General features: G+C 53.7%; 5 protein-coding genes across 5 annotated transcripts; 4 read left to right on the plus strand and 1 right to left on the minus strand.

The window, feature by feature from the left end:
- Positions 1-8,815: 8,815 nt before the first annotated feature.
- N0V96_004049 (uncharacterized protein) lies at positions 8,816-9,759 on the plus strand (the record flags this gene model as incomplete). Its single annotated transcript, XM_065757008.1, has 3 exons — positions 8,816-8,820; positions 8,968-9,647; positions 9,704-9,759. 3 exons carry the CDS (start codon positions 8,816-8,818, stop codon positions 9,757-9,759), a joined length of 741 nt encoding a protein of 246 aa, XP_065614221.1.
- A 515-nt stretch (positions 9,760-10,274) lies between these two features.
- Positions 10,275-11,262, plus strand: N0V96_004050 (uncharacterized protein; the record flags this gene model as incomplete). The annotated part of the gene is made up of 2 exons (XM_053188117.1): positions 10,275-10,452; positions 10,523-11,262. 2 exons carry the CDS (start codon positions 10,275-10,277, stop codon positions 11,260-11,262), a joined length of 918 nt encoding a protein of 305 aa, XP_053054079.1.
- Positions 11,263-12,577: 1,315 nt separating this feature from the next.
- On the plus strand, positions 12,578-16,522 carry N0V96_004051 (uncharacterized protein; the record flags this gene model as incomplete). The annotated part of the gene is made up of 2 exons (XM_053188118.1): positions 12,578-15,082; positions 15,137-16,522. 2 exons carry the CDS (start codon positions 12,578-12,580, stop codon positions 16,520-16,522), a joined length of 3,891 nt encoding a protein of 1,296 aa, XP_053054080.1.
- Positions 16,523-20,336: 3,814 nt separating this feature from the next.
- On the plus strand, positions 20,337-21,896 carry N0V96_004052 (uncharacterized protein; the record flags this gene model as incomplete). Its single annotated transcript, XM_053188119.1, has 2 exons — positions 20,337-20,796; positions 20,893-21,896. 2 exons carry the CDS (start codon positions 20,337-20,339, stop codon positions 21,894-21,896), a joined length of 1,464 nt encoding a protein of 487 aa, XP_053054081.1.
- Positions 21,897-23,287: 1,391 nt separating this feature from the next.
- Positions 23,288-25,140, minus strand: N0V96_004053 (uncharacterized protein; the record flags this gene model as incomplete). Its single annotated transcript, XM_053188120.2, has 2 exons — positions 23,288-25,033; positions 25,087-25,140. The coding sequence occupies 2 exons, from the start codon at positions 25,138-25,140 to the stop codon at positions 23,288-23,290; spliced, it is 1,800 nt and encodes a 599-aa protein (XP_053054082.2).
- Between the last annotated feature and the right edge of the window lie 874 nt (positions 25,141-26,014).

Below are 26,014 nucleotides of genomic sequence, written 5' to 3' on the forward strand. Positions count from 1 at the left end.
TGCTCGGTAGGGGACGGAGTATCCGTACAGGCGTACAAATCGGGGTTGAGTGAGATGACCCAAGGGTGGCCGCGGGTCTCGTTCGTGGGATTCGTGGATCTCTCCGGCTTTAAGATTATCGTGTGGTGGTAGCGGATGCGATGCGATGCGATGTAATGGCCGGACGACCTATACGCTGTGCTGTATCTGTACGTTTATGGGTGACTCGGCGGTCGGGAGGGAGGTTGCGCGGTCTGTAAGGTAATCTTAAGATGCGACTGACTGATAAAGCACACACTTCTTTGCGCGGCGGGCACAAAAAGGTGGAATTAATATGGATGATGCAACGAATGAAGGGACCCAGGCGGACAAGTAACGAAGTTTCGGGACGGGCAGCGATTAAGATTCAGCCATGGGGATCTTCGGGTTCCGTATGTATGTTTGTATGTATGTATGTACGTGTCTCAGAGCTGTTGGCGTTGGAGAGAGGTTTAAGTGTAGTCGAAGAAGAGAGATTCTCGAAATGACGCGAGACGATCCGCGGAGTAGGACAACCAGAAATCGGGAAACCAGGAAAACAGAAAGAGGGAAGAAAGGTTTGAGAAAAGGTAGGAGAATCCCCGAGATGATGTATGAATCCGTACCCGAGCGAGTATGGAGTGAGTGTCAAGGTATGGATGGATGGAGAGAGAGCATGGAGAGCATGGAAACGACGGGAACGTGTCAAAAAAAAGACCCCCAAGCACGAGGCGAGGCGTACCTACACAGTACTCTGAGAGGTGTACGAAGTACGGGAGTACCTCCGGGAGTACGGGGAGTGAGTGAGGTACGTACGGAGGCGTATTATGCAACAAGAATTAGCAACACCGCCTACTTCTGCGACCTGCAACCTGCGACCAGTTACTTGCTACTTGCTGTTTCCTCGCTCTTCTCTCATACCCAGTCACCGTCACCGTCACTCAGGTCAGTTGGCTGCAGCAAGGTAGCAGCAGTCTGGCAGGTGGTCCCAGGTCCAGGTCCCGGTCCCGGTCCGGCAGAAACCAGACCAGAAAGATCAGCTCAAAGGTAAGGCAAGGCGAGGCACAGGCACAGCAAGGCAAAGGCAAAAGGCACGGCCACAGGTGACCCCAGAGCCAGAGGTCTCCAACAGGCTCAAGACTCTCATTCGAACCAGGTTCAGCGGGTAGATCAAGGTGCGGTGAATTGTACTTTGTAACTCTGTGAATAAAGCCCCGGAACATTTGAGTGAACCGTGTATCCGTAGTAAAAGAGTGCCGCGGCGGTAACAGGGCTAGGCCCGTCCCAAACCAATCCACGACCAGCAATACACCAAGGCCCTCCCCCGGGAACAAGAGCCCGAGGACGTAATGGCGTTATGCTGGGGGGGCTGCTGTGCTGTCTACCTTGCTGCCGTCCTTGCGTACGCACAGGCTCTGGCGGTCGCTCGGGCTGGGCTGGGCGGCCGTGAATCTTGACGACGACGATGATGATGTTGATGACTCTGCTCTTTCGGTGTTGGCGGTGCTTATTCTCCTCCGACAAGCGCCGCACTACCTGATTGTGGACTGTCACTACTGTCATCTGTGAGGTGGGAACTTTATGGAGAACACTATGAGCCGGCCTTCCATCTTGGGCCTTTGGGGTACGTTGCTAGTTCTCTTCGGTTGTCTCTCTAGCCTTTTCGACCTCCCGGTTTTTCGAAACTCTTCAGGTTGGTATTGATTCCCTTTTCTTGTTTCTTCTGACTTTCTTTTCGTTTGTCTCTGTTTCTTCAGCTGCAGTCGAGACAATTCTTTCACTTTGCCGACTCTATTGACAAGCCTGCAAGGGATAATGTATACGGATACTGTTCAATCATCAAAGTGAAATGGCGGGATAGAGAGAGAGAGAGAGAGAGAGAATTTAAAAAAGGAGAGGAGAAGATGAATGCGGTCAAAAGGTACTTCCAGATACATATCTTTCCCTCTCTCTCCCCCGGCCAAAAAAGTTCAATAGCTTGCGGATGAGCCGGACGACGCAGCACGTCGAAGTTCCTTGATCCACCTTTTGGGCTCAGAGAGGTCGAGAGAGAGACACACACACACAGAAAATCCAAGCCCTTGGCCTGCCAAGACGAGCCAGCATCCGGGCTCTGCGGGCTTAGGGTCTTGGTATTTTGTGCTCTTTTGGATGGAATCGATGGGATGCGTTGCTGCGTGCATCGGCATCTGCTCATTCTTAGTCTCTTTCCCCATCCCGCCCCCAGCCTAGCCCAGCCATTTTCCGACTCACTTCCTCAAGACTGTGCCCTGAGTGGCCTCGTCGTAAACACTTGTCTGGCGCCTAGAGTAGGTACGACACTGTGAAGGCCCAGCTGAGCCGCAAAGATAGGATGTAACAGAGGGCGCAAAAGCGTGTAAGACGAGAAACTCTCAAATCGAACCAAACGACTGGCGCCGGCGCAATGGGAAGGGCTTCGGCGCTACTCCATACTCCCTCCGTACTCCGTACACAACAGCGAGTTATTACCAACTCACTAGTCGACAACTCGCATGCAACTGGACAGCGGTTGCAGTTGGCGATACCTTAGCCCGTCGAGAAAAAACGTGCCAGGGTACGGCGGTCCGTAGGTCTAGCGTACCACTGTTGTTCCCAGGCAGGGGTAGTGTGGTGGGTGGACGCGCAACGCCTTCTTTCCCTCCCACCAACAACTTCACAAGTGGACAAGACTCTACGTAGAGAGACAGAGATCGGGTGGATGAGGCGATCGCCTGGCTGAGGACCGACCGGAGCTCTGCAGATGGGGGGAGGTGGGTGGTTCCAAACGAGATAAATGCGAGGTCGGGACGCCTAGCTTGCATCTCACAACTCCTTGGCTACCTACCAGTCGACCCGTACGAGTGAATAAGGTAAGGCGCACTAGTAGCGGACTAGGGACCTGACAGCGCAGGCGCCGGTGTATTCGTGATCCGTGCCGGGGCAGGCTGTTGGGGTTGGGGTGGTGGTCTAGACAAGAGGTATCCGTAAGATATCTCGGGACAATGCATCCGCCCTTTTTCGATGCGGTGTGAAAGTTGACAAGTTCGATATGAGAGGTATCCCGTAGTCTTTGTTCCGACGCGCTTCTGTTTGCGTTCACTGAACTGTGCTCAACTATTTCTGTTTGTGTGTTTCTCCTTCTTTCGTATAGATAAACTCCGTTTCCCAGTGTTTCGTCTTGAACTCTTTGCTTGTCGAGGCAAGGAGTTGGTTCTTCGACGATCTACCTACCACAGTACGATGCGCCGGTGTAGGGTAGGGGGGGAGAAAAGAGCCCGGGAGATGCGCCACCTGCCCAATCCACGAGTCCACACCAGATCCTCCCCCTGGGCCACACACCGTGGCTCTTGCGTGGGCTGGGCTACGCTACTTGGGACGGAATAAGGCACCACCTGACGTCTTGTTCCAGAACGTGGAGGGCTTCAGGTTTTGGAAAAAAGAGGCTGGGTTGGGTTTTGGGGGCCAAAAGGGGGGGATGAACCGAAACGGACAGACCTACGCAGTATGGTTTAGGTTCTCTCTGCTCACTGATTCCTTTAATTGCCTCTATTCTGAAGACATCATATGTTCGGTGCAAATCATTGCCGAGCGCTTTCTGTCAGGAAGCTCTGCTTCTGCTCACTTGCTTGTAGCTGGGGCAGGGCTGGGCGTCTAGGCCAAAACTCCGTGCTTCCCGGAGCAAAGTCACGACTTGTAGAGACAGACAAAGCTAGTCCAATCATGTAGTTTCTAGTCACTCACCGCGCTTGTCTTGAGTCCCGCGTGGCTGTGCAAAAAAGTCAAGTGGTTGGAGATTTGGAGAGAAGTGGCCAGTATTCTCCGTACCCAGTAGCCGTAGCCTATTTCTCTTTCGGACGGAGGATAGCAAGTCATGCGGTGCCCGCAGAAAGCGATCGGGGTGTCGGGTGTCACATTTGCGAGAGAGCGTTGTTTGGCCCCCAAGTTGAGTGGTCAGATGCCCGCCCGCCGCCGCCGCCATCGCCGCCGCTATTCTTCACGAAGTGAGTGACGAACCACCCGGTTCGGCCGTCACCGCAAGAGTAATGTCCGCTTCGGTCTCGGGTCTTGTGTCGGTCGCCCTTGCGAGTTCCGTTGGAGATTTGATATCTCTGCCTCGCGGCCTGCCTTGCACCGCCGCGTATGCCTTTTCAAATTGAATTACGCATGTCCAAGACAGCCAGTCGTGGCCATGAAGGTACGAGCACGACAATTTGCCATGTGGGCAAAGTAGGGAGACAGACATGTTCCAAACAGTTGCAATCAGCCAGTGTCGCGGGAGGGAGAGTGTACCTACCCTTGCTGGCTTGGCGATCCGTCCTGACCACCCAGTCGCGACTCGTAACAAATCCATACTACAACGACAACGACACTTCTAACAAGGGACATCTTACCGTCATCACAAGGTCCTACTTGGTCTTCCAGTGTCGGCCGGGAACTTTGTTTCAGTTCTTAAAACTAAGGTTGGCTTTTCTCTAGAATCTATGATAGTTTGGTTGCGGAAGGGAATCTAATAGTGTTCCAACGCTGCAGCGTCTTTCCCCGGCCCGATGAACCACGTGTGGTAAAGTACTTGAGTACCTATCCAATGAAGGTCATCCTTCCCTGTATCCTTCGTGGCTTAGGTTGATACAGATATCTACCTATGCTACGTATCTTCCTCTATGGCTAAACTGCCTGACTTTGGATGACTTTGAGCCTTAAAGTGCCATCCTGCCGAAGAGCTTGGTTCGAGATTGGGTCTCAAACCCAATTACGAGACACTTTTACCAGGCCGCATGGTCATTTTTGTAGCCTTGAGTGAATCGCTTTTGTCCTCGCTTCTCAAAGTCCGCATCCCACTACCAAGACATGGCCAATCCTGCCCGTGAGATGGACAACGCAGCAGTAGTTTAAAAGTAAGGAACTATGAAAGGAACTCCAGTGCCGACTTGGCTCCTGGGCTTTTCTGCCACCTCTTCCGTGCTTGTTCAGGAACCCCGGCTCAGGGTCAGTACCATGATCGCAGCGACCCCAAGCGACCCTATTCAATCTCGGAGCGAAAACGCAGCGAGCCCGCTTGCCAACACGTATTTCCGGGGCAGATTTTGTCCAGGATGGCATGATTCCTCCGACTTTGATGCGCCTGCCTCATTGAGTCGCTGGCGCCAAAGGAGAGGAACAGGATCCTCCCAGGGCGGGTCGAGTACTCCGAAGAGCTGGGGCATCAATATCCATTATCCATACGTGTGTAGATGAGGGGGTCTCCCAAGGGTTCGAAGAGGGGCCGTTGACGCCGGCCGTGGCCCCCTTGTTTCTCTTGATTGTTCTTCTCTCTACTCGTATGTACGGGTACGGGACACAGACTTACAGAGTATCCGTACGAACAGTCAGCGACATAGCTGCGGCGGCCAGCCATTCGTTTGGTGGGAGGGGAGGGCTTGCTGCCGCCGTTTACACTGCCTTCCGATGAGATCTGCCGTCAGAATTGTGTCCGATGTGAAACCGCCAGACCGGGCGTGCTCTCCCCCCGTCCTCGCTGCTAGGTAGGCATTGATTGATAGGTTCCTCCAAACCAGAACGCAAGGATGTTGTACTGCTCTGTGCATCATCTGTACGAATTCAAAGCATAAAGTTAGGCACGCATGATATCGGACGAGTGGCTCTCTTCCTCTACAGCCCAAGGTACTATGTACTAAGTAGTCATTGACTTGTTGTTGTCGACGTCGCCGCTTTCTGAGACTCCTCCGCCGCGCACTGCCCGCCTACTTACCGCTGTAGCAAAGTTCACGCAAGTATTCCAAAACGGTGGACATCGAAGGAAATCGAACTGAGGGGTCCATACGAGGGCCCCTGTGTTCCCGCATGCGTCAATATTCTGCCCCCCCCTTCTCTTCTGGGATCCATTGCCATGCGGCCGGGGGCAAGGGTTATTGTCCCACCCCAAGCAGTCAACTTTCGAGGAGGACCTCATCCGCTGAAAGGCGGCAAGGCGAACTCGGAATCCGCACAGAGTCCAGAGTGGTGAGAGGTGAGCCTACTGAGTAGGTTTACTCCGTACTGGTAGGAACATTTGCATAGGTAATGCCAATCGGAGGCCGAGTGTCATCTACTGGGCCCTTGGCAAACAGCGACTGGCTATGGAATTGCGAGAACGAATCGAATTAGGTAGCTGAGGGTATCTTGTATTGTCTGGGCTGCTCCTCCACGAAAGCGCTTATTACCCTTCACAGCTCTGCTCTGTCTAAGAGGCCCAGGGGCTTTGTGATCCAATCATATCGGAGACCGAAGCTCGAGACGGAGCAAAATACGGTGGGATACGAAACTCCCAGCCTCCGCCTATGTAGGTTGTTACTTACTTGTATGTGTCGATGAGCTAGAGCAATGCAACGTCCAGGGCCCAGTCGCCTATCAAGTCTGGCTCTCCTCTGAGCTTTGCCCGTACAAATGGTGAACTGCACAGATTACAACAGGCTGGCAATGAACGAACTGCGCTGACGTAAGAGTCCAGTTCGACACTGACTTTTGGCGCCAAATGAGACAACTCCCGGCCTACGGGGCGGGTTCGTTGGCGGCTCGGGCAGATCCTTCCTCGACGCGCGTTGATCGACCGTGAGCAGTGACAACACTATGAAAAGATAGTCGAGGCGTGTTCTCCTTATGACAACGTATGCTCATCAAACTCCATAGTCCCGGCCCCCCGATTGCTGAGTGAGCCACCTTAACTCCTTTGCCAGTTGGGTCAATAATTTGCGTCAGCCCCGTTACGTCATGTCCGGTGAACCGTGATCCGTGAACGGGGGGGTCTAGCCCGTCCCTACCAATCTACGAAGTTCACAGACCGCGCCGAAATGGGATACGCGGATGATGGGAAAGGCTGGCCTGGACTCTTGGATACGTGAGCAGATATCTTACAAGGGCGAGACATGGTAAATGAAGTCCATAGTTAATCGTAGGCCTGATGATTCTAGCTGAATGTTTCGGGCGTCATGGTTCACTCTTTTCGGTCTTAGACCAAAGCAGGGAGGGGAGACGGTGGCCCGGAGAGCATAGACTCTCAAAAGACCAAACGGTTCGTCAGAAGGCGGCAATCCGAACTGTAAGTCTTGTGTGTGCATGTTTGCTTCCTTGACATTTGTGTGGTTCGCAGGTTATTGTTAGAAAAGATCGGCAATGATTGCAAACTTCTAGAATCAGAGCTTCTTGGACCTGCACAACCTGCGTGCTTACTTTCTCGTATGTATTACGAGAGATCTCGTTACCCTAATACAACGTCAGAAGCCTACATGAGGCTACACCTACTTCAACGCAGCATGCGAGTTGCTCCTTCACCATGCTCAATGGACGCAGCTGGCTTTTTGAGTGTGACGCAAATTGCTCCCGTGCCATGCTTCCGTCCTGTTCCAGGCCACCAGCCCACGGTGTTTATTTTAGCTATGTTACACCCGCAGAGGCTGCAGCTGAGAGGCGGCCACCTCAACCGGGCCAAGCTGTTGTCGATCCCGAAATGTCGATCTTTTGATGACGGGAGCCTCAAAGCCTGTTTCCAGGTTTTCGCATCCGCGGACCGTACAGAGGCGGAAGTTTACCTCTCCATGGGACTCGATGTGCATCACGTTCCTCTCTAACCGGAAATGCCGATGGAGACAAGTGAGAGTGATATGAGGTTAAAGGGAAGGGGATATTACTCCGTACCCTATTAATGATCCAGATGCGGAACGGTTTAAAATTTTCTTACGGTATGCCAATACCGGCATGCTCGGTTTTTACATGGAATAATTTCTGCAGTTGCATCAATTGCCACTTCTCAGCCCCATCAGGAGCCCGCCACGCTGCACTCCCTTTAAGAGTTTTCGTTCAGAATTTTCACGTTTTTTGTTGTTTGTTTGCTGCTTGCTTACTTGCATGCTTGTTCTGTGAAGGGTGATGCCAGTGAAGGGATTTTTCTGTACAAAATGCGGTCAATGTGGGACAGGGGAGCTCCTAGTTGCGAGAACCTCACTTTACCGCAGTGCAGAAACAGCGTGTTGTGGCTCAACCAATGCTCCAACTTACAGAGTGTTGACCCAAATGTTGGGCTTTTTGGTGATAAAAAGGAGAGGTGGGGGGTGTTTTGACCGTGCTTACCTAAGTTCAGAGTTTTGCACGTAACCAGCCGTGCAAGCCCTCCAAGGTAGCCCAGAGCTCCTGAGTCCCAGCTACGACTCTGCAGCCCAGTGCCCAATGCGCCGACCTGGGACTGAACGCGCCCGCACGTGTAGCGCCCCAATTTAACCCCCGGTTCGGAGAGCCCCCAACCAACACATCGAAGCCCACCCCCCGGCCATGCCCAGTACTCCAGCGGCACCCTTCCAGCGCCAAAAGATAACGGCACCAGGCCCAGCGATTTCGTCTCGTTGCGATCCAACATCGCAAAAGGCGCCTGATCTGCCTCACACGTGGGAATGAGGAGGTTACCTGGGCCCTTGTTGGCGATTCCCCCCCTTCAAAGCGCGGCCGCCGAGAGTGCCTCAGGGCGCATCATCAGCATCATGGCCGCAGCGATACCGACCTAACAGGACGGCCTGCCTGTCGACGGCGACGACAACATCGACAACAACGCCGCCACCGCCGTCCCAAGCAGATTCTTCCGAGCAGAAATCACTACCACAGACACAACAACCGTTTCGCTTCGAGACCGGCGTCTCCCTCTTCGCCAAGCGAGCGCCGCGACCTTTCCCGCCGCCCTTCCTCTCCCCTCCGTCGGGCTCCTTCTCCGATCCGCTCAGCACCCATCACCGAAGCCGCGATCGGCGCGCGAGAGTCGACGGAGAAATCATCCTCGGACAGACAAACGGAGACGATGCGGTGTTCGCCAGCGACAACTTCATTTGTGCGAATGATGGTGTCGGTGCTTGGTCAACACGCCCGAGGGGCCATGCTGGGTAGGTGCTTCATATCCCCCTCCCCCCCTCCCGTTGATCGGACGTCCCAATATTGATGTCGGAGTAACAGCCTCTGGTCTCGCTTGATTCTACATTACTGGGCGACGGCTATTCAGCAAGAAGCCACCAACCCTCGCGCTGCGGGAGACGTCTACAAACCCGACCCGGTAGCCTATCTCCAGACGGCGTATGAGCAGACCCTGAAAGCGACTTCGGACCCGAACGACTGGCAAGGCACCACGACGGCGAGCGGAGCGCTGCTGCACTACAAGACTCTGCAAGGCAGCGAAAAGGTGCCCCAAGTCTACGTTACCAACCTCGGCGACTGCCAAGTTATGATCCTCCGACCCAGGCACGAAAAGGTCGTCTACAAGACCAAGGAGCAGTGGCACTGGTTCGACTGCCCCCGCCAGCTAGGCACCAACAGCCCCGACACCCCCAACACGGAAGCCGTCTTGGACATTGTGGAGATACAAGTCGGGGACGTGGTCCTCGCCATGTCGGACGGCGTTATCGACAACTTGTGGGAGCACGAGATTGTCGACAGCATTCAGAAGAGCATAGAACGATGGGAGAATGGGGAGTGCGGGGGCGACAAAGTCGAGGGTGACCGGACGGGCGGCGCCAACGGAGGCATGAAGCTCGCTGCCGAGGAGTTGGTCGCAGCCGCGAAGAAGATTGCGACGGATCCATTTGCGGAAAGCCCGTTCATGGAGCATGCCATTGAGGAAGGGCTGCCGAGCGTTGGGGGTAAGTTATCGGCTTGGCCAGGCCGTGATGTTCACTTAGGCTAACAAAGGAAACAGGCAAACTTGATGACATTAGCGTCGTCGCTGCGCTCGTGAGGAAACAGGATGCATGATGAGGAGGCGCGATACCACGACATAGGGCAATCATGGGAAATAGAATTTACGGAAAAGGTCCCGCAGGGGCAGGCTGCAATTATTATGGCATACGCCCTACCCGAGTCGGGATGACAGTGGCTATCTTTTGGGAGGTACTAGGCGTTTTATTGGCTTTTCGAATTTCACTGGAACCCATGAATAGTGCAAAGTTTGCCGTTAATTGAACACACCCATTACCTGAACCCTGTAACACTGCATAGGGATATATCTGCGACGTCCGTTTTTTGGCAGAAAATCTGGGATACCTTTGCTCCAGTGACGTTGCCCACGGCCGTGGCCGGACATGGTGGGGTTACCTTAGATCGGCCTTCATGGGCCCGACCTCTTATCTTATCGCAATTTTTCCAGCAAGAAATTTCGCGACTTTCAACGCAAACATCTGCGCCTCCACCACCATCTTGCTGCGTTAACCAGATCAAACCACCTCTCGTTCGACGGCAAGGGCATTTCCCTCGCCACCCAATATTTAACGATGCGCGGAAAACGTAGCAAACAGTATCGCAAGCTGATGAATCAGTACCAATTGACATGGGGATTCCGCGAACCGTACCAATGTCTAGTCGACGCCGAAATGGTGGTTGACTGCCACAACTTCAGATACGACCTGCTCGCCGGACTGGAGCGCACACTGCACGGCAAGGTCAAGCCAAGTGAGTCTATAGCACACCCATGATTGAACATCAAGAGGAATTTGCCACAAGGCTGACGATTTGGGAACAGTGATTACACAATGCGAGATCCGCAAGCTGTACCTGCGCAAGAACGAGCCCGACATGAACAAAATCATCGACTTTGCAAAGACGCTCGAGCGGAGACGCTGCGGTCACTTGCCGGAGGACTACCCGGAACCCCTCAGCACGATGGAGTGCATGAAGGCCGTCGTCGACCCCAAGAGCAACCTCGTCAACAAGCACCGCTACTGCGTCGCGAGCCAGTCGGGCGACGTGCGCCGCATGCTCCGCGAAATCCCGGGTGTGCCGCAGATTTACATTAAGAGATCGGTCATGATCCTCGAGCCCATGGCGACGGAGAGCGTGGCGATCCGGACCAAAGAGGAGAAGAGCAAGTTCCGCGACGGCCTCGTCAGGCCCGAGAGGAAGAGAAAGCGCGAGGAGGATGAGGACGACGACGACGATGAAAGCGGAAAGGAGGGCAAGGCCGTAGGAGGCGCCCAAGAGCAGAAGAAGAAGGACAAGAAGAGGGGACGCAAGGGACCGAACCCCTTGGCGGTCAAGAAGGCGAAGAAGGCGACGAATGGCGACGCGGCACCAAAGGAAGCAAAAGAGGCGCAGGCCGCGGCGGATGGGGGCGAGGGAGAGGGAGAAGGCCCGGCGAAGAAGAAGCGCAGAAGACGGAACAAGAACCAGGCCGCTGGCGATGCGGCAGACTCGTCGAGTACGCCTGCTGCCAACAAGGGCGGCGAGGCGTTGTCGACAGAGCAAGCGGCGGAAAGCTCGTAGGGATTCGATATTGCATACCAAAAGGGCGTTTTTGGGTGGGGGCTTATTAAAATGATTGGAATGTAAAGGTACAACAAAAGCTCTGAGATACCAAATTAATGGGGAATTCTTGCTATAGCGAGGTACACCGTACGGGAGGATCGTCGAGTACATGTGTTTCTGAATCGTCTCATGAACTGGTGGTCTTTGAAATTGCCGGCACCTTGAATGTGACCCCTTGATTTATTACCTACGGTAGAATGGGGGATCACGCTTGGAGGTCTTGGTCTCTACAGGTAGGACAGGAAGTCGGTGATGTTCCCTTCCCGAAGGATGGCTTATCTGAGGTGGTGCGGCAACACGTCGACAAACACCAACGTATCCCGTATGAAAGTCCAATTGCGATGAATATCGCAGCCAGGGCCCCCCTCCATGATTCACAGGCCTCCCAATGTCGTCAGTTCGCCATAGGAGGCACTGGGACGTCCAGTGTGATGCCTTTTGGAGGGGCGGCAGGGCTGGTCAGAGGTCAGAGCTCTCGACCGCTGAAACGGTCACTGTCGTGATGTGTTGGGCGGTGAGCCAATGTGCCTCCATCTGACAGCCACCTCAGCGGGCACAGTCCTTGAGTGACCACCTCAGCGAGCACTGACATTCTCCAATTCGCATGGCTTGTTCGGTCCCCACAGGGAATGGCAGTCGCGGCACTCTAGCGGATCGTCATGGGGGGCTGAGGGCGCAATTGGGGGATTCGATGTTTGGCTTACTATTCCCCTGATGGATTAACCAAATCAACCATCAAATTCGCCAACAACTTACGACGAGACTTTCTTCATCATCCCTCTCAAGCCCGCGGGCCCCCCTTCGTGAAAGAAGCACCCTGTCGAACTCAGACACCAAAAGAAGAAGAAAAACACGTGGACGTACCCTTCAAGTCTTTGCCCCCCCTAGTCCATCCAATTTGACTTCCAGTGGGAGGTTCCTGTGGCTCGAATCCTCAAAAGTTAGCACATCTGAGTACCTTACCTTACGGAAACTGCGCGTTCGGCACGCCTGGAAAACATATCCCACAGTAATTCTAATCTCAGCCACTTTACGGAGTCTTTAGTTCGCTTTCGTTCCACTGGCTTAAGGTATTGCGCGTCGTCCCTTACGGATACCTTACCTACCTTACTCCAACCCGGCATAAGCCCGCGACCCATTCGTTTTCCAATACCCGAAACAAAAGGAAAAAAGAGGCTACCCACCCTTGCCTTGGCTTTCTACCTCCATCTGCTTTCTGGCACATTGAGACAGCTCGCATGTTTGTGTAAGAGGCAATACACAACATCACAACATGGCGGGCTCAGACGAGTCTGCCACCACTACCACCAACACCAACAACCCCTCTTCGACGACAGCCACCGCCGCCGCCGCCGCCGCCGCTGCTCCCGCTGCCGATACGGAGGCAGCTGACCAGTTACCGAATGGCACTCGTGCACCAGATGCAACCGCAACCACAACCGCGACTGCACCTGCACCTACGCAAAAGCAAACTCCCGCTGCGGCCATGACGAGCGACATGTCCGAGGTGGACGATTTCGGCCTACCCATCAGACGATACGTGTCACCGCCGCCCCAGGAGACCGATCAGACGACCGACGATCAATCCGAACCGAACGAGTCCCAACCGAAGCCGCTTCACGCTGGGCAGAATGCAACAGATGCAAGCAACGAGACGGCTCCTTCAGCGAGTAAGGAAGTAAACGGCAAAGACGGCGAGTCGGAAAGCGACGATGACGAGTTCAAAGACGCTCAATCCGAGCAGCCGGCTACGGCCGCTGTCTCCGGAACGACCTCGAATACACCATCTACCCCTATAACTTCGAATTTGGACAAAGAAGAGGACAAGGACAAGACTGTGACAATCGGGACGGACGAAGAAAAGGTCAAAGGCCAGGGAGTTCCAGCAATCAAGGAAGCCGAGGGAGAGACCAAAGTAGAAGCCAAAGAGGCGGTCGCGGACAAGAGCAGCATGGAGAAGCCATCGACAATAGAAGCTTCAACGACCACCAAGAGCGAGAACATGAACGAGAGCGTTGAAACAAATGGCGCAACTGATCGGGTCGAACCTAAGGAGCCAGAAAAGACGACATCAGAAACCAAGCCCAGCGATCCCGAGCCGCAGCAGCCAGCATCACCCGCAAAACTTGTCGACAAGGCAGACGAACCCGGGCCCAAGGTGGCAGAGCCTCCTTCTCCTAAGACGCAACACAAGAGAGACCAGAGCAATGCCAGCAATGTCGGTGTCTCCGAATTCTCCCATCAACAACTCACGTCAGACAAGAAGGAGGACGATGACAACGATGACGGCGACTGGCAAACGATGCCCGCATTCGCCCCGTACGATATTTATGACGATGACAATAGACTGGTTGCAAAGGAGTTCAAGGCCGATGAAGTTGACGAAACGTACGGCTACGGCGGACTTGGCGGGGCAGGAAAGGGATATACCCGCGTAATTATGGACGACGATGCCGAGTCAGCCACCAGTATGGACGATAATACCCAATACCTCTTCAAAGAAGTGAATGGCACGAGTATCGGCGAAGACGACAGCGAGGCCCGCGATGCTGTCTCTCAGATGCAGGCGACCAAGGACCTGCTGACGGAAGGACAGAGAATCGCCTATGTGGGGCTGACGAGACTAGAGATTCACAACATGGTCAAGGAAGCCGAGAGCGTCGAGCACACGAGGAGCGCAAAGAAGGACGTCACAATGTCGGCCGAAGCGACCAAGATGTGGGGTCAGAAGATGATGATCCGTCTCTACACACACATGGACATCAGCTCCGCCGAGCAGATCATGGTCGAACAACTCAGCGATCATGGCGTAGTGCCATCGGACTTGACTCCGATTTTGATGGCCAACGCCCGTGTCAAGAACCCCATGGCCGAGGACGAAAATGAATCGCGCAGCTCTCTCTCCGTCACATCGCCAAGGGAATCCCGCAGCTCGCTTTCCGTTACCTCGCCGAGGAGTATGGGGCCCCCTTCACCCGCGCTCTCCCAGAACGAGAAAGCAGCCGAAGCGCCGCCGCCATACGAAGCGCATGAAGGAGAGGAGCTACCCCCTGTCAAGACCCCAGCCCAAATGGTAACCTCGGACAAAATCGACATTGACCTGCGTTGGACGGTGCTGTGTGACCTGTTTCTTCTTTTGATTGCCGATTCGGTGTACGATTGCAGATCAAGAATTCTTTTGGAACGGGTCGGTAAGAGTCTTCAAATCGACTGGTTGGATGTCAGAAAGTTTGAAAAGAAGGTGACGGACGCGTTGGAGATGCAGCAGGCCGCAGAGCAAGAAAACTGGAACGAAGACGAGCATATGGAGCATCGAAGGAAACAAGCTCTCAAGAAGCGCTACATGATGATGGGGTTGGCTACCGTGGGTGGTGGTCTGGTCATTGGCCTCTCGGCAGGTCTCCTCGCTCCCGTCATTGGCGCTGGCTTGGCTGCCGGCTTCACAACGATTGGAGTGACGGGTACATCTACGTTCCTCGGAGGAGTCGGCGGAGCTGCCATCATCACATCCAGTGCCGCGGCATCCGGCAGCGTTATCGGTGGTCGTGCAGCAAACAGGAGGACGGGAGCCGTCAAGACGTTTGAATACCGGCCGCTGCACAATAACAAAAGGGTTCATCTTGTTGTCACGGTAGCCGGATGGATGACGGGCAAGGTGGATGACGTCCGTTTGCCATTCAGTACTGTGGATCCCATCATGGGCGATTTGTACTCTGTCTACTGGGAACCGGAAATGTTGAGGAGTATGGGTGACACGATCAACATTCTCGCTACGGAGGTTTGTTGCAGCCCCTTTCGATCCCTTCTTTCAATTCTCACTAACGTTTCCTAGGCTCTGACGCAAGGCCTGCAACAAGTTCTGGCAAGCACAATCTTGACCAGTTTGATGGCTGCCCTGTCATTACCCGTTGTCTTGACAAAGCTGGCATACCTGATTGATAACCCTTGGAGTGTGTCACAAGACAGAGCCTGGTCTGCAGGTCTCATTCTGGCGGACTCTTTAATCGACAGAAATCTAGGAACCCGTCCAGTCACACTTGTTGGATATTCACTCGGCTCGCGAGTCATTTTCTCCTGCCTCTTGGAGCTGGCGAGAAAGGGGGCCTACGGCCTGGTTCAGAACGTTTACTTATTCGGTTCTCCTCTCATCATCAAGAAGGACGAATACCTCCGAGCCCGAACCGTTGTTCCAGGAAGATTTGTCAATGGGTACAGCAGCAACGACTGGATCCTCGCCTACCTTTTCCGATTGACTGGCGGTGGCCCGCGCAAGGTGGCCGGTCTGGCTCCCATTGAGGACCTGCCGTGGATTGAGAACTTTGACGTCACAGAGTTTGTCAAGGGTCATATGGAGTACCGTAAGGCTATGCCGCGTCTCCTCCGAGAGTGCGGATGGCTCGTGGAGAGCGATGAATTCACCGAAATCGAAGATGCCGATCCCGATAATCACCAGGAACGTCAGCGAGAACTCATCAACGAAATCGAGGAGGCTCGCAAGGAGCTCGAGAGGGAGGGGCAGAAGAAGAAGAGCCGGTTTTCCATCTTTGGGCGGGGTAAGAAGGCGGACAAGGAGAAGTGGGAGATTTACGAAGACTCGGCAAAGGACGGAAACAAACCGAACCCGAGGACGGAAGACAAGGAGGGTAACAACCACGGTGTGCTGTTCGACGTCGAGGCCATCCGAGCCGAAGTCGCAAAGGAGAAGACTGCCACGACGCAAGAGGAGGAGCCCACAGAGTTCCAAGTAAAGGAGCTCAAGTCTACGCTTCCGCCCATGAGACTCGATCTGAGTTCGTCAAACGGATCGCTCAACCCGCGAGACAGCCTGCGCGAGACTAAGAGCGCGTATGCGGTGCCGGGCCGGGCCTCGTACGAGACGACGGGCTCTTACTCGTACACGCCCGAGAGGACACCAACGTTCCAGGGCAGCCAGACGTTCTCGCCCACGCTGCAGCAGAGGGCCGTGTCGCCGTACCACGCAGCGCCGTCGCCGCTTGAAGAGGAGGTGGAGATGACGTTTGACACCTCCTTTCACGATCCGCCGCCGGCGCCGCGGCCGCCGCCCAAGGACGATCCTGCTCCCGCTCCGCCGCCGTCACGGCCGGAGATGAAGTCGGCACAGACGGTGCCTAATATGGGGGCGTCGAACCCGTGGGCGGATGTTGATGACGATGATGATTTTGGCAAAGAGAAGGAGATCCAGATGACTTTTGCATAAATGTCCCTCCCGGCCCCCGACATGGGGGAAGCAAGCATGGAGCATGGCTTTTGGTGGCGTATGAGTTTTTTAATTTTTTTTTGGAAGCGAATCGGGACTTTGTCTCCGGACGATGGTGCTGCAGTACTCGCTCTGTCTTGTTGCTTGAGCAAGAGGGTTTGCGTTTCCCCAGGTTTGGGGGGAGCCCTGGTGCCCTCCTCCCCTTGACAAAGGAGTGCTTACAAAGGGCGTGTTTACAATGTTTACAGAAATCAATCAATCACGATGTGTTTTGCTGTACGACTGGGGGGAGGGGTCTGAGGGAGAGGTGAAGGATGCTTGTTGGGGTTCTCTCTTGGGTAGAGATTTGGGAAAATGAGGGTTTTTTCACAACTCACTACAAAGCCAACCGTAGACCGACCGTTCGAGTATATAATTTTAACTGTCTGCGAGGACGGTTGCAAAGTAATACAATAAAGAGATGAAGTTTTACAAACTCACAATCTCTTTAGGATTTTCAAGAAGTACTTTTTTTGGTGGAATAAGGAAAAATTGTTAACATGGTTGATGCCAGGAAACGGGGGAAGGAAGCTCCGGGGTTTGTGCATAAGCTGTGAGCTGAAGCCAGGGAGAATCGTGGAAACGTCTTCTGTTTCCCCGTCTCCGGATATGGAAAGATGGCCCGGCGTGTAAGTCCTGTGGAATTACAACCTGGTGTCTTTGTTGGACTGTCGACCGTTGGTCCGGTCACTCTGGGTGGCTTCTTTTGGTAATCGATCTATAAATGTGTATCATACACGCGGGGGGGTTCCGTTGACAAGTACTTGCACACGGCATACGGAAGGGGGAAAACGGGGGGCGCCAGAGTGACGGACAGGAGAAACAAGTAAATTCGAAACTACAGAATTGGTTTGGATCACTGAGCAACTTCTATGTCCATATGAAGTCTTCCTCTGAACCGATATTCCCAATCGATGTATTTGTGGTAATTAGCTCACCGTCTCACGCGCCCGAGCTTTCTCCATCATTACAAGGGCCTCGCAATGGCAAACATGCGCCGAGGAAACCAACAATGTGCAAGGGGGGGGGGGAAGCCTTGGCCAGGCGAGACGCTTGCTCGGGAAGTGGGATATCATTTTCTCTTTCTCTCTTTCTCTCTCTCTCTCTCTCTCTCTCTCTCTCACGACGCGCCCGTTGGAAGTTGGGATCTTGTGTGCATGTGGCATGTTTCGTCGTCGTTGGATGTTGGCTTAAAGGCGCGCACGGGGTGGAGCTGTCTGTGGAGCTTCGGGACAGGGTTGCATGGGGGGGGGGGTTTGTTAGGCAGGCCGCAGAGCCCGGGTTGGTGTGGTTGGATCGGCAGGCAGCAGAGAAGAGGGTGTGGACAATGCGACGTAGCGAGTGGAGGAAGGGGGGAATTGGACTTTTGGGAACATGGGATGGCACGGAAAAGAGCTGTGTGTCGTCTCTTGGTCTTAGAGTGCTTTTCACGAGCTTTCGGTACAGACGAAGCGTGTTCTCGAAATCAGGTGGCATTCCTCGTTTTGAAATGGGATGGCTCTTATCCACCAAAGAGCATCTGAAGTAAGCCTCGGGGCTTGACAGCGAGTAACCGTGCGGGGGGGAACGAGGTCAGACCGTTAGAATATGGGTAGGAATAGGAAAGCTTGAAGAGGAAGCTTACTTTGTTTTAATGAAATGGTCCACGGCATACGTAGGCCCATGTCACCGCCCGTTGATATGGGAGTGCTGAGAGCCTGACCACGGCATGGAGCAGAGTAAATAAGAGACTGCATATTGTCGGCGACGGTTGCGGGAGAAGGATTTGGTGTCGACTGTCGAGGTGGGCATCGCCCCGGTGAGCGTCCAGGGCCTAATGCGGGTTGGGCAAAGCTCACATCAGCCGCAGCGACACTAGCAGCTCAGCGTGCGGTAGCGCTAGACCGACCGTTGGCTGGTTTCCATCAAACGGTAAGGGTCGTCGCCTGTCTTGTCCGTCTTTGGGTTGGCAGGCACGTAGGTTGGTTGGAACTTGGGCTGCTTCCATAGGAGTACTCCGTACCTTACTGTGTACAGTAGAGAGACGTTGGTCTGCATGTCTGCAGGGGGGGGCGGCGGCGGCGCCTCTTCTTTTTGTTTCAATTAATAGCATCACCTCAGGTCTCTGGTGTGTTGCCTGCGCCGCGTTCCATTGGATGGTGCTTATTTGCTGACCGGTGGGGCTGGGGCTGGGTTTGGGTGGCTCCCCCCAAGGTTTAGCGTTGAAAGGGTGGCCCGCTTTTTTCCAGCCTTACCACGCACCTCTCTCTCATTCTCTGTCTTTTCGTCTCCCGTCTCTTGCATTTAGTACCTCGAATCTGGGACATGTCAATGGCCATATTGGGCTTGATTGTAAGGGAGGAAGTCGACTGACCATAATGTTCAGAAACAGTCTATGCTGCCCCTCTCTGTCCTGTGTCCTTGGGATGGCGCCACCATCGAGACTGGTTGGTGGCGGAGCAGACTGGTGATTGCACTCAGCACTCGTTGTTGCTGCAGTGTAACATCTCACCAATCCAGTGTGCCGATCCTGGGATTGTGGGTGGGGGTTTCAATCGAAAAGGATAGGCAGGCTGATCTTCTAAAGGGAGGGAAGAGAGGTGAGAGATGAAGGAGACGTTTGGGGCTTCTTCTTTGGGATTCCCAACCCTGCGCCGAGCTGCCTGTTGGACAGACCCACCGGGTTGGAAGGCACGCACGCATCAGTCGTTTCCTTCCAAGATATTGTCAAGATGTGCTCCGAAACGCAGGTAGAAGACGAGGACAGAACCCTTTGCACTTCATGACCGTCTTCGTCTTTGCTAGTACCTACTTACCTAAGGTACACACTATGTAGAGAGTCTCGCTAATACCAAACACTCGAACCTCAGCCTCAACCACCAACAAAGCTGCCTCGCAAGGGAATGTACAGCGCCTCACTCTAAATATCCAACCATAGCAAGCAAGTCGACCATCAAAAACGGACAGGCGACGAACGGTATTCATACCTTATTGTCAATCTGACCTTCGACCAGCCGCGGATCCTTCCTTCCTCATTTCTTTGGGCGGCGCTGCCTTGGCAGCGTGGCTTACTGTAGTTGGTGTAGCGCAGATCCATCCCCCGAATCCCTGCACATGCACCGGGAGACGACTAATAGTATAGACTGCAAAAGGCGAAGGAAGCGAAGAAGCGAAAGAAAGCTCGCGAACCCTGACAATACACCTTTCCTCTCGGTAACGAAAGCGCGCGCGCAAGAGCCCAAGCCCCTTCTCCTTCTTCCCCCTCACCCCGGTCAGCAGCAGCAAACTGGCCGGGACCTGGCCAACGAGAGAAAAGGCGCCCGTCTCGTTGATCCTTGTCAGCCCCAAGATTGTTAGGTAGGTATTGCATCTGTCTCTATGTCTCTGTCCTACCAACTTGTCTCATTTCTTCTCCGTCTTACACGCCTTGGTGGCTTTCTTCTCTCTGACTTTCCCGCCTCTCTCTCTCTCACAGCCTGGTCATTCACTTTCTCCATCCTGCTTACTTCGTTTCTCGCATTGTCTTCACTACTTGCTTCAGTTCATCTCATTTACACTTTTTGTGAGGTGACGGGATATTTCCCTCGACAAGAAGGATACCTAAGGAATCACAGTCTGGGAAAAGCTTTGGACATTTTGGTCGATTCTGCATAGAGGACGAGCACGATCGGACTTGAGGATACGATACTGTCAAACATATCCGACACCAACGGACTCGAGCGATGCAATCATCGTGACGAACACTGCATACACGGCATATAAGTAGACTGCCGAGAAGAACGAGAGACGTCACAACATGTCATATCCAGCGCCTGTTCAGCTAAGTCGCGATGACACATCCGAAAAGGCGCGCATTGTCATCAACAGCGGCGGCGAGAACGGTAACGTCGCCTTCGAGGGCGAAGGCTCCAGTGGTATTGACTTCACATCCAATTTGGGAGATCCGACAAGGTCAACCACGGACGTAGAGGGGAGGAAAGTCATGTTCGACAACAGTACCCTCACTCCACACGATCAATACGTCCTCGTCACGCCAGAGAGTCCATCTCATGCCATTAAGTGGGACCTTGGCGACGGAGTCAAGCTCAGTAAGGCTATTTGGGTGGCAGAATGGGATAAGGGAGATCTGACAACAATTTCGGAGGCTACCCTCAGCCAAGATGATCGAGGGGTGGAATCTAGGAAACTTGGAGCAACATCACCACCTGCAGCCCCCCTTGTCACCACCAATGTGAAGCGTCAAGACTCTATTACAAGTGAGTGGCCTCCGTATCCAGTTTTGGGAATGGTCCCAAGGTCTCTCGCGTTTGTCGGAACTCCATCTCAGCCAGCTGCTAATATTCCTCAAACAGTGGGATTCACTGACACTAGTCTTACCCTTCCCCTCGATTCCAAGGTGTTAAGGTTCTTGTACTCTAGTATGTACATTGAGCTTCAGTGGACATTGGCAGAGGAATCCGGCACGACGAAGACTGGGTTATTTACCATCACAAACGGAACCTACGGGTCTCAAACGTACTATGACGCAGTCGGCAAACTCGCGGATCGACGTAAAAGGGACCCCGAGTCGGCTTCAGGAATCGAAGGACCGGCCGACTCGACGTCGACATCATCAATGTCCGCCACTCAGACAACACCCACTCTCACAGCCTCTCTCAACCCGAATGCATCACAATCAACCCTTCCTGTTAGTTCCGGCGGCAGCAGCAGTAGCAGTGGCGGCGGCAGCGGAGGACTTGCGCCCGGTGCCATCGCTGGCATCGTCATCGGGAGTGTTCTCGGCGTCGCCCTCATCGGGTTCCTGATATGGTTCTTCCTCCGCCGCCGCCGCCGCCGCGCTGACCACGTCTCGGACGGCGCGTACGGCACTGGCCACAATCCCCATGAATACCTCGCCGACAAGGAGACTCATGCTCGCGTGACCGAGTCGCCACACTCCCCCTACACCGACGATGGACAGCACCAACACTCTCAGCACCACCTTCACGAGCAGCAGTCACAACCTCAGGAGCAGCATCATCTCTCGCGGGAACTGCATCAAGACGATCACGACGACGCTTTTGAGACCGCCGCCGCCGCCGCCGCGGTGCCTGCCTCGGCCATCAGCGCCACGGATCACCATCAGCCTCCTTTCGCACCGTACAGAGAGGAGAACATGTCCACTGCCTCGCGGTCAGTCGAGGACATGACCCGCAGCGGCGCCGGCGGTCCGCGCTCGTCGACACCCAACGTCAATTCCAATGTTTCGCATCTGATTGAAGACGGCATGACGGAGGACGAGATTCGGAGGCTGGAAGAGGAGGAGATGGCGTTGGACGCGGCCATTGAGCAAGCCGGACCGCGGAGGAAGCCGTAGAGAAATGCGTGTGTGCGTGTTAAGAGCCCGCTATAGTTGATACCATTTTGGTTTCTGTACTCGGCAATATATATCAATATGTGTATTGTCATTTCTTGTTCTATACTATTGCGGTTGAATAATTCACCTGGGTCTTTTGGAACTTTTGTGAGCTTGCTAGACCTGTCTTTGGTGTTATGGTTTCGATCGTCCTGGCTAATATTTGTAAGATGGCTTGTCGAAATCCACTTGTCAAGCTCTGAGAGAAAAAAAGACAGAGAGGCGAAAGAGAGGAGAAATTCTCATCACAAACTACGAGAGAGTGCCTTTTCATCTTGATGTCTTGAAGTGCAGGCGCCCTTCTTCTCATCACCCCAGACGGAGAATAGAATCCGTTGCCTTGTGGTAAAGATGGCCGAAACTTGATATTGTCACATCGGTAGATCACGGTGCTATTCTCTACAGCTCTAGCCCTTTTCGCTCCACGTGCACGTGGAGGCTCTTTGACTCGCCTGATGGACGAGTGACCCTCGAAATCAAACACCCATCTCATCACTTCGACGTATTGCAAAACTAAAGCGATCCGTCTATGGAATTTTCGTCGCATTTCTGGTCGTGTTACTAACTAAGTACAAGTGGGCAATCTTGTAATCTTCTTCATTGGTTTTATTTCCTCTTGGAGTAGACAGGGTAAAACACTCCTGTGCGACGATTTGAGCAAACTCTCAACCATCCAGAGAGATTCAAGGCCATGGTCCAAATGAATAATGAATCCCAAACTCAACGGACACGTTGCCCAAAGTCGCAGGCACAAGACAAAAACCACCATCCAAATGGAATCGATGCTTCTCCAATTAACAGTATTCCCAAACCAATCCTCTGCAAGCTGCGTCTGTGGGTTTTCGGCTATGATAGAACCACTAGGTTGCGTCCGAATGTGTCGGAAAGAGATCCCGTTGCATGGCGATAGAGTCTTGCGTACTGACGATTGATGGTCAAAAGTGTCTTCTCTCATGCCTCGTAGCAAATCGCCTTGTGGCGTAAGCATGCCGGAAGGGCGTACGGGAAGAGAGAGGAGAGCAAGAAAAGGAGGGTGAAATTAGCGGCGTTTGTCGAAAAGGGGTAATGGCGTAAGGGGAAGTAGCCGGTAAGAGAAAGATACGTAAAAAGACAAGCGAAACAAAAGTTGAAGTATTCCATAGCAAGATTCTGCAAGTCCGTTTGCAGGCAGAATGTTAGGTCGACAATATCGTTCCGTCGTCGCATAGTCGCGATGTCGTCTGTAGCTTTTTTGCTGGTGACAAGCTCGCAAACGATCCCTCGATCGTGGAAGTTCAGACATGATGAAAGAATCAGTAAAAATAAGTTGTAAAGCTGCTCTAGGCGACAAGTAGCTGCAAGTCAATCCGGGATCAGTACGCCATGGGAACATAGTCGTCGCAGCCAGGGATGAGAAGGGTGTGGACATCACTGTCGGACATGTCATCCGGAATCTCCATGACAATGCCGATAGGAGGAAGCTTGGGCTCTTGAAGGGCGTCGTTGCTCGTGGTTGATGACTCGAACGGAACTTCAGCAGCGCATGGAGCACCGTTCCCGGTCGTCGTGTCTTGGTCAGTCGTATGAACAGAGAAGCCGTGGAAGGAGCGAGCATGAAGGTTCTCATGAGTGTCAGAAGCACCAAAATCAAAGCCATATCGCTTCTCTTTCGGTGGAGTTGATTGGTGGCCCTGGTAGTATTGCTGACGAGCGGAAGTTGAGCTGTAGTCGCCGTGATAGCCATCCTCTCCCGAATAACGCCCGTGATCATTTGGATCGTATGATGAATTGAAGCCGAATCTTCCGAAAGAATCATCAGGATAGCTGCTGAAGGAATCGAAATGATTGTGTGCACCGCCTACCTGATGATCCCAATTGGGGTATGGATCTTGCGCATTCCGAAAGGAACCGTCTTGATTAGCACATGGGCCATGGTTTCGCTCAGTGCGGCGAGCATCGCGGCGGGATGACCAGTCCGAGGCGTGATGGTTCTCGTAGTTATGGTTGCCATCAAAGTAGTCATACAGTGAGCCCCAGCCGGTTGGCGCGATAGGACTAGGTGGGCATGGCTGATTCTCCTTTCCTTGGCCGTAGCAGAAATCGCCGGAGCCTTGCGGCTGCTGTTTTCGATTGCTTGGATTCGATCGATCTCCGGTGAGGCGAGACTGGTCACCATTGCTGGTGGAACAATCCCTTGGAAGGTTCCCTCCGGTGGTATAGAAAGTGCTAGAATGAAGGGGGTTGTTGCCAGAGACCTTGACCGAGTTGGATGTGAACCTCGCAGCAAAGTCGTCCCATCCTGCCGCACCCTCATTGCTCCAAGAGTTGAAGCTGTGGTCGTCAATGCTGCATAGGGGCACGTAAAACCTTCCTGCAGTCCTGCCATCAGGGTCTCTCAGTGGATCTTTGAGAGGAACGGCCTTCTTTCCATCGCGAAGATCATCATTGTACTGCTCGTATTGGAATTGCGCGTATGGATTATCACCCTCGGGGTGCTCGCGCTGCCAGAAAGTCGGAGATGTGCGGACCTCGACACGCTCACTGAATCTTGCTCGCTTGGAGGGTGAACCAGTTTCCGAGTTCAGGGATGGACCGGGGTCAACACAATCTTCGCTGGCCAGGGACTGTGCTGTCGTTTGAATTGGTGTAGCGGGTGCGGTGGTCGCAGAGGTGGAACGGTTTGAGGCTGGCGAGCTGCGAGAGTGTGAGGGCATGTCGTCCTCGGGTCGTGGACTCGCTTCAGTATCAGGAACGTCCTCAACCGAAGGAGCTTTATGGCCAATGCTTGCCGCGACGACGTTGTTCGCAAGATCATCATCGTGACGGGTCGTAAAGCGCTGAGACTTGGGTTGAACCTCTTCCAGAGGTACCGCATCGCTTGCTCGAGCAGAACGGCGCTTTTTCAGTCGCTTTTGAACAGACTCCGATGGAGAAAGCTCATCCGACTCGTTTCCAGCTTCGTTGCACTCAAAAAAACAGTCTGTGGCATCTTTCTTCGTCTCTGCCTTCTCTTGCTGGAGCGTTGTGCGAAAACAATTGGCAGGATCTGGGTTCTGTCCATCGTGTTGATCTGCGTCAAACTCGGGCACATCCGATTCCGCTTCACTCTCATCGGAAGACTGGACATCGTTAGCGTCTACAGCTGTTGGGTGTAGTAAATGGTAACACTCACGCTACCGAGCAAAGTCTCTGTCGGAATGACTGCTTTCTTGGAAAGACGTTTCATGCAATGAGCACAAAAGTTCTTGATCGGCTTTTTGGTGGGCTTGATGGGATTCTCCTTGTTGAAGTGAGATGAGCGGGCAAATCCACAGCCAAAGCAAAAGTTCCCATAAGCCTTCACTGTCTTGCCATCGCCGCTGTTTAGGTGCTTCTCGTGGCACGGCTTGCAGAAGTTGCGCCAAGCCGGGTTTCCAGCTCGAAACTTGCGGATCTTGTGTTGCTCGTCTGATCGGCGAATACCACAGCCCAAACAATAGAATCCATCGGTATTGTCGTCAACATGAACCGCGATCTCGGACGCCTAGTCGCAAGATGTCTCGTTCCTGCCGCGCTTGGTGTCCCGTCTGGTATCCTGGCGATGATGATGCGACGCTTGCTTTCCACGTCGTGATTTTTCATGGGTGGCTGCGGTGATGGTGCTATCTGTGGCCTCCGTCTCGACATCTTTCCGAAGTTCTGCAGGCTCCGCAAGAAATGTCTCTTCCACATGACAACCCGAATGCGATTCAGGAGTGAGCTTGAAGCGGCTCTGGGTGAAGGCTGCCGAAGAGCACGCATACATGGGGGATGTGGCAATTCCGGCTTCCGACGAATCAAAGCAGACAGATTGGCAGCGTTGCGAGGCCGAGTAGACATCAGAGTAGGTCGATTCGGACTGCGAAAGTCCCTTGGAACGGCCAGAAGCGCGACTAGATCTGATGCGTCTTCGGGGAGGTGCTCCGACAGGTCGTCTCTGGCGCTCGTAATGATCGTCCAACGGCTGATGGTGAGTCAGACGAGGGGCATCGTTGCGTGCCGCTGCTTGTGATCATCAGTATTTTGGTAATTGAATTTCAAATCATGGATGAGAATGCCTCACAGCGATGCCGAGAGGAGTC

Source organism: Colletotrichum fioriniae, assembly GCF_027942845.1.
Source record: "Colletotrichum fioriniae strain IMI 355084 chromosome Unknown scaffold_4, whole genome shotgun sequence".
NCBI classification, from domain to species: Eukaryota; Fungi; Ascomycota; class Sordariomycetes; order Glomerellales; family Glomerellaceae; genus Colletotrichum; species Colletotrichum fioriniae.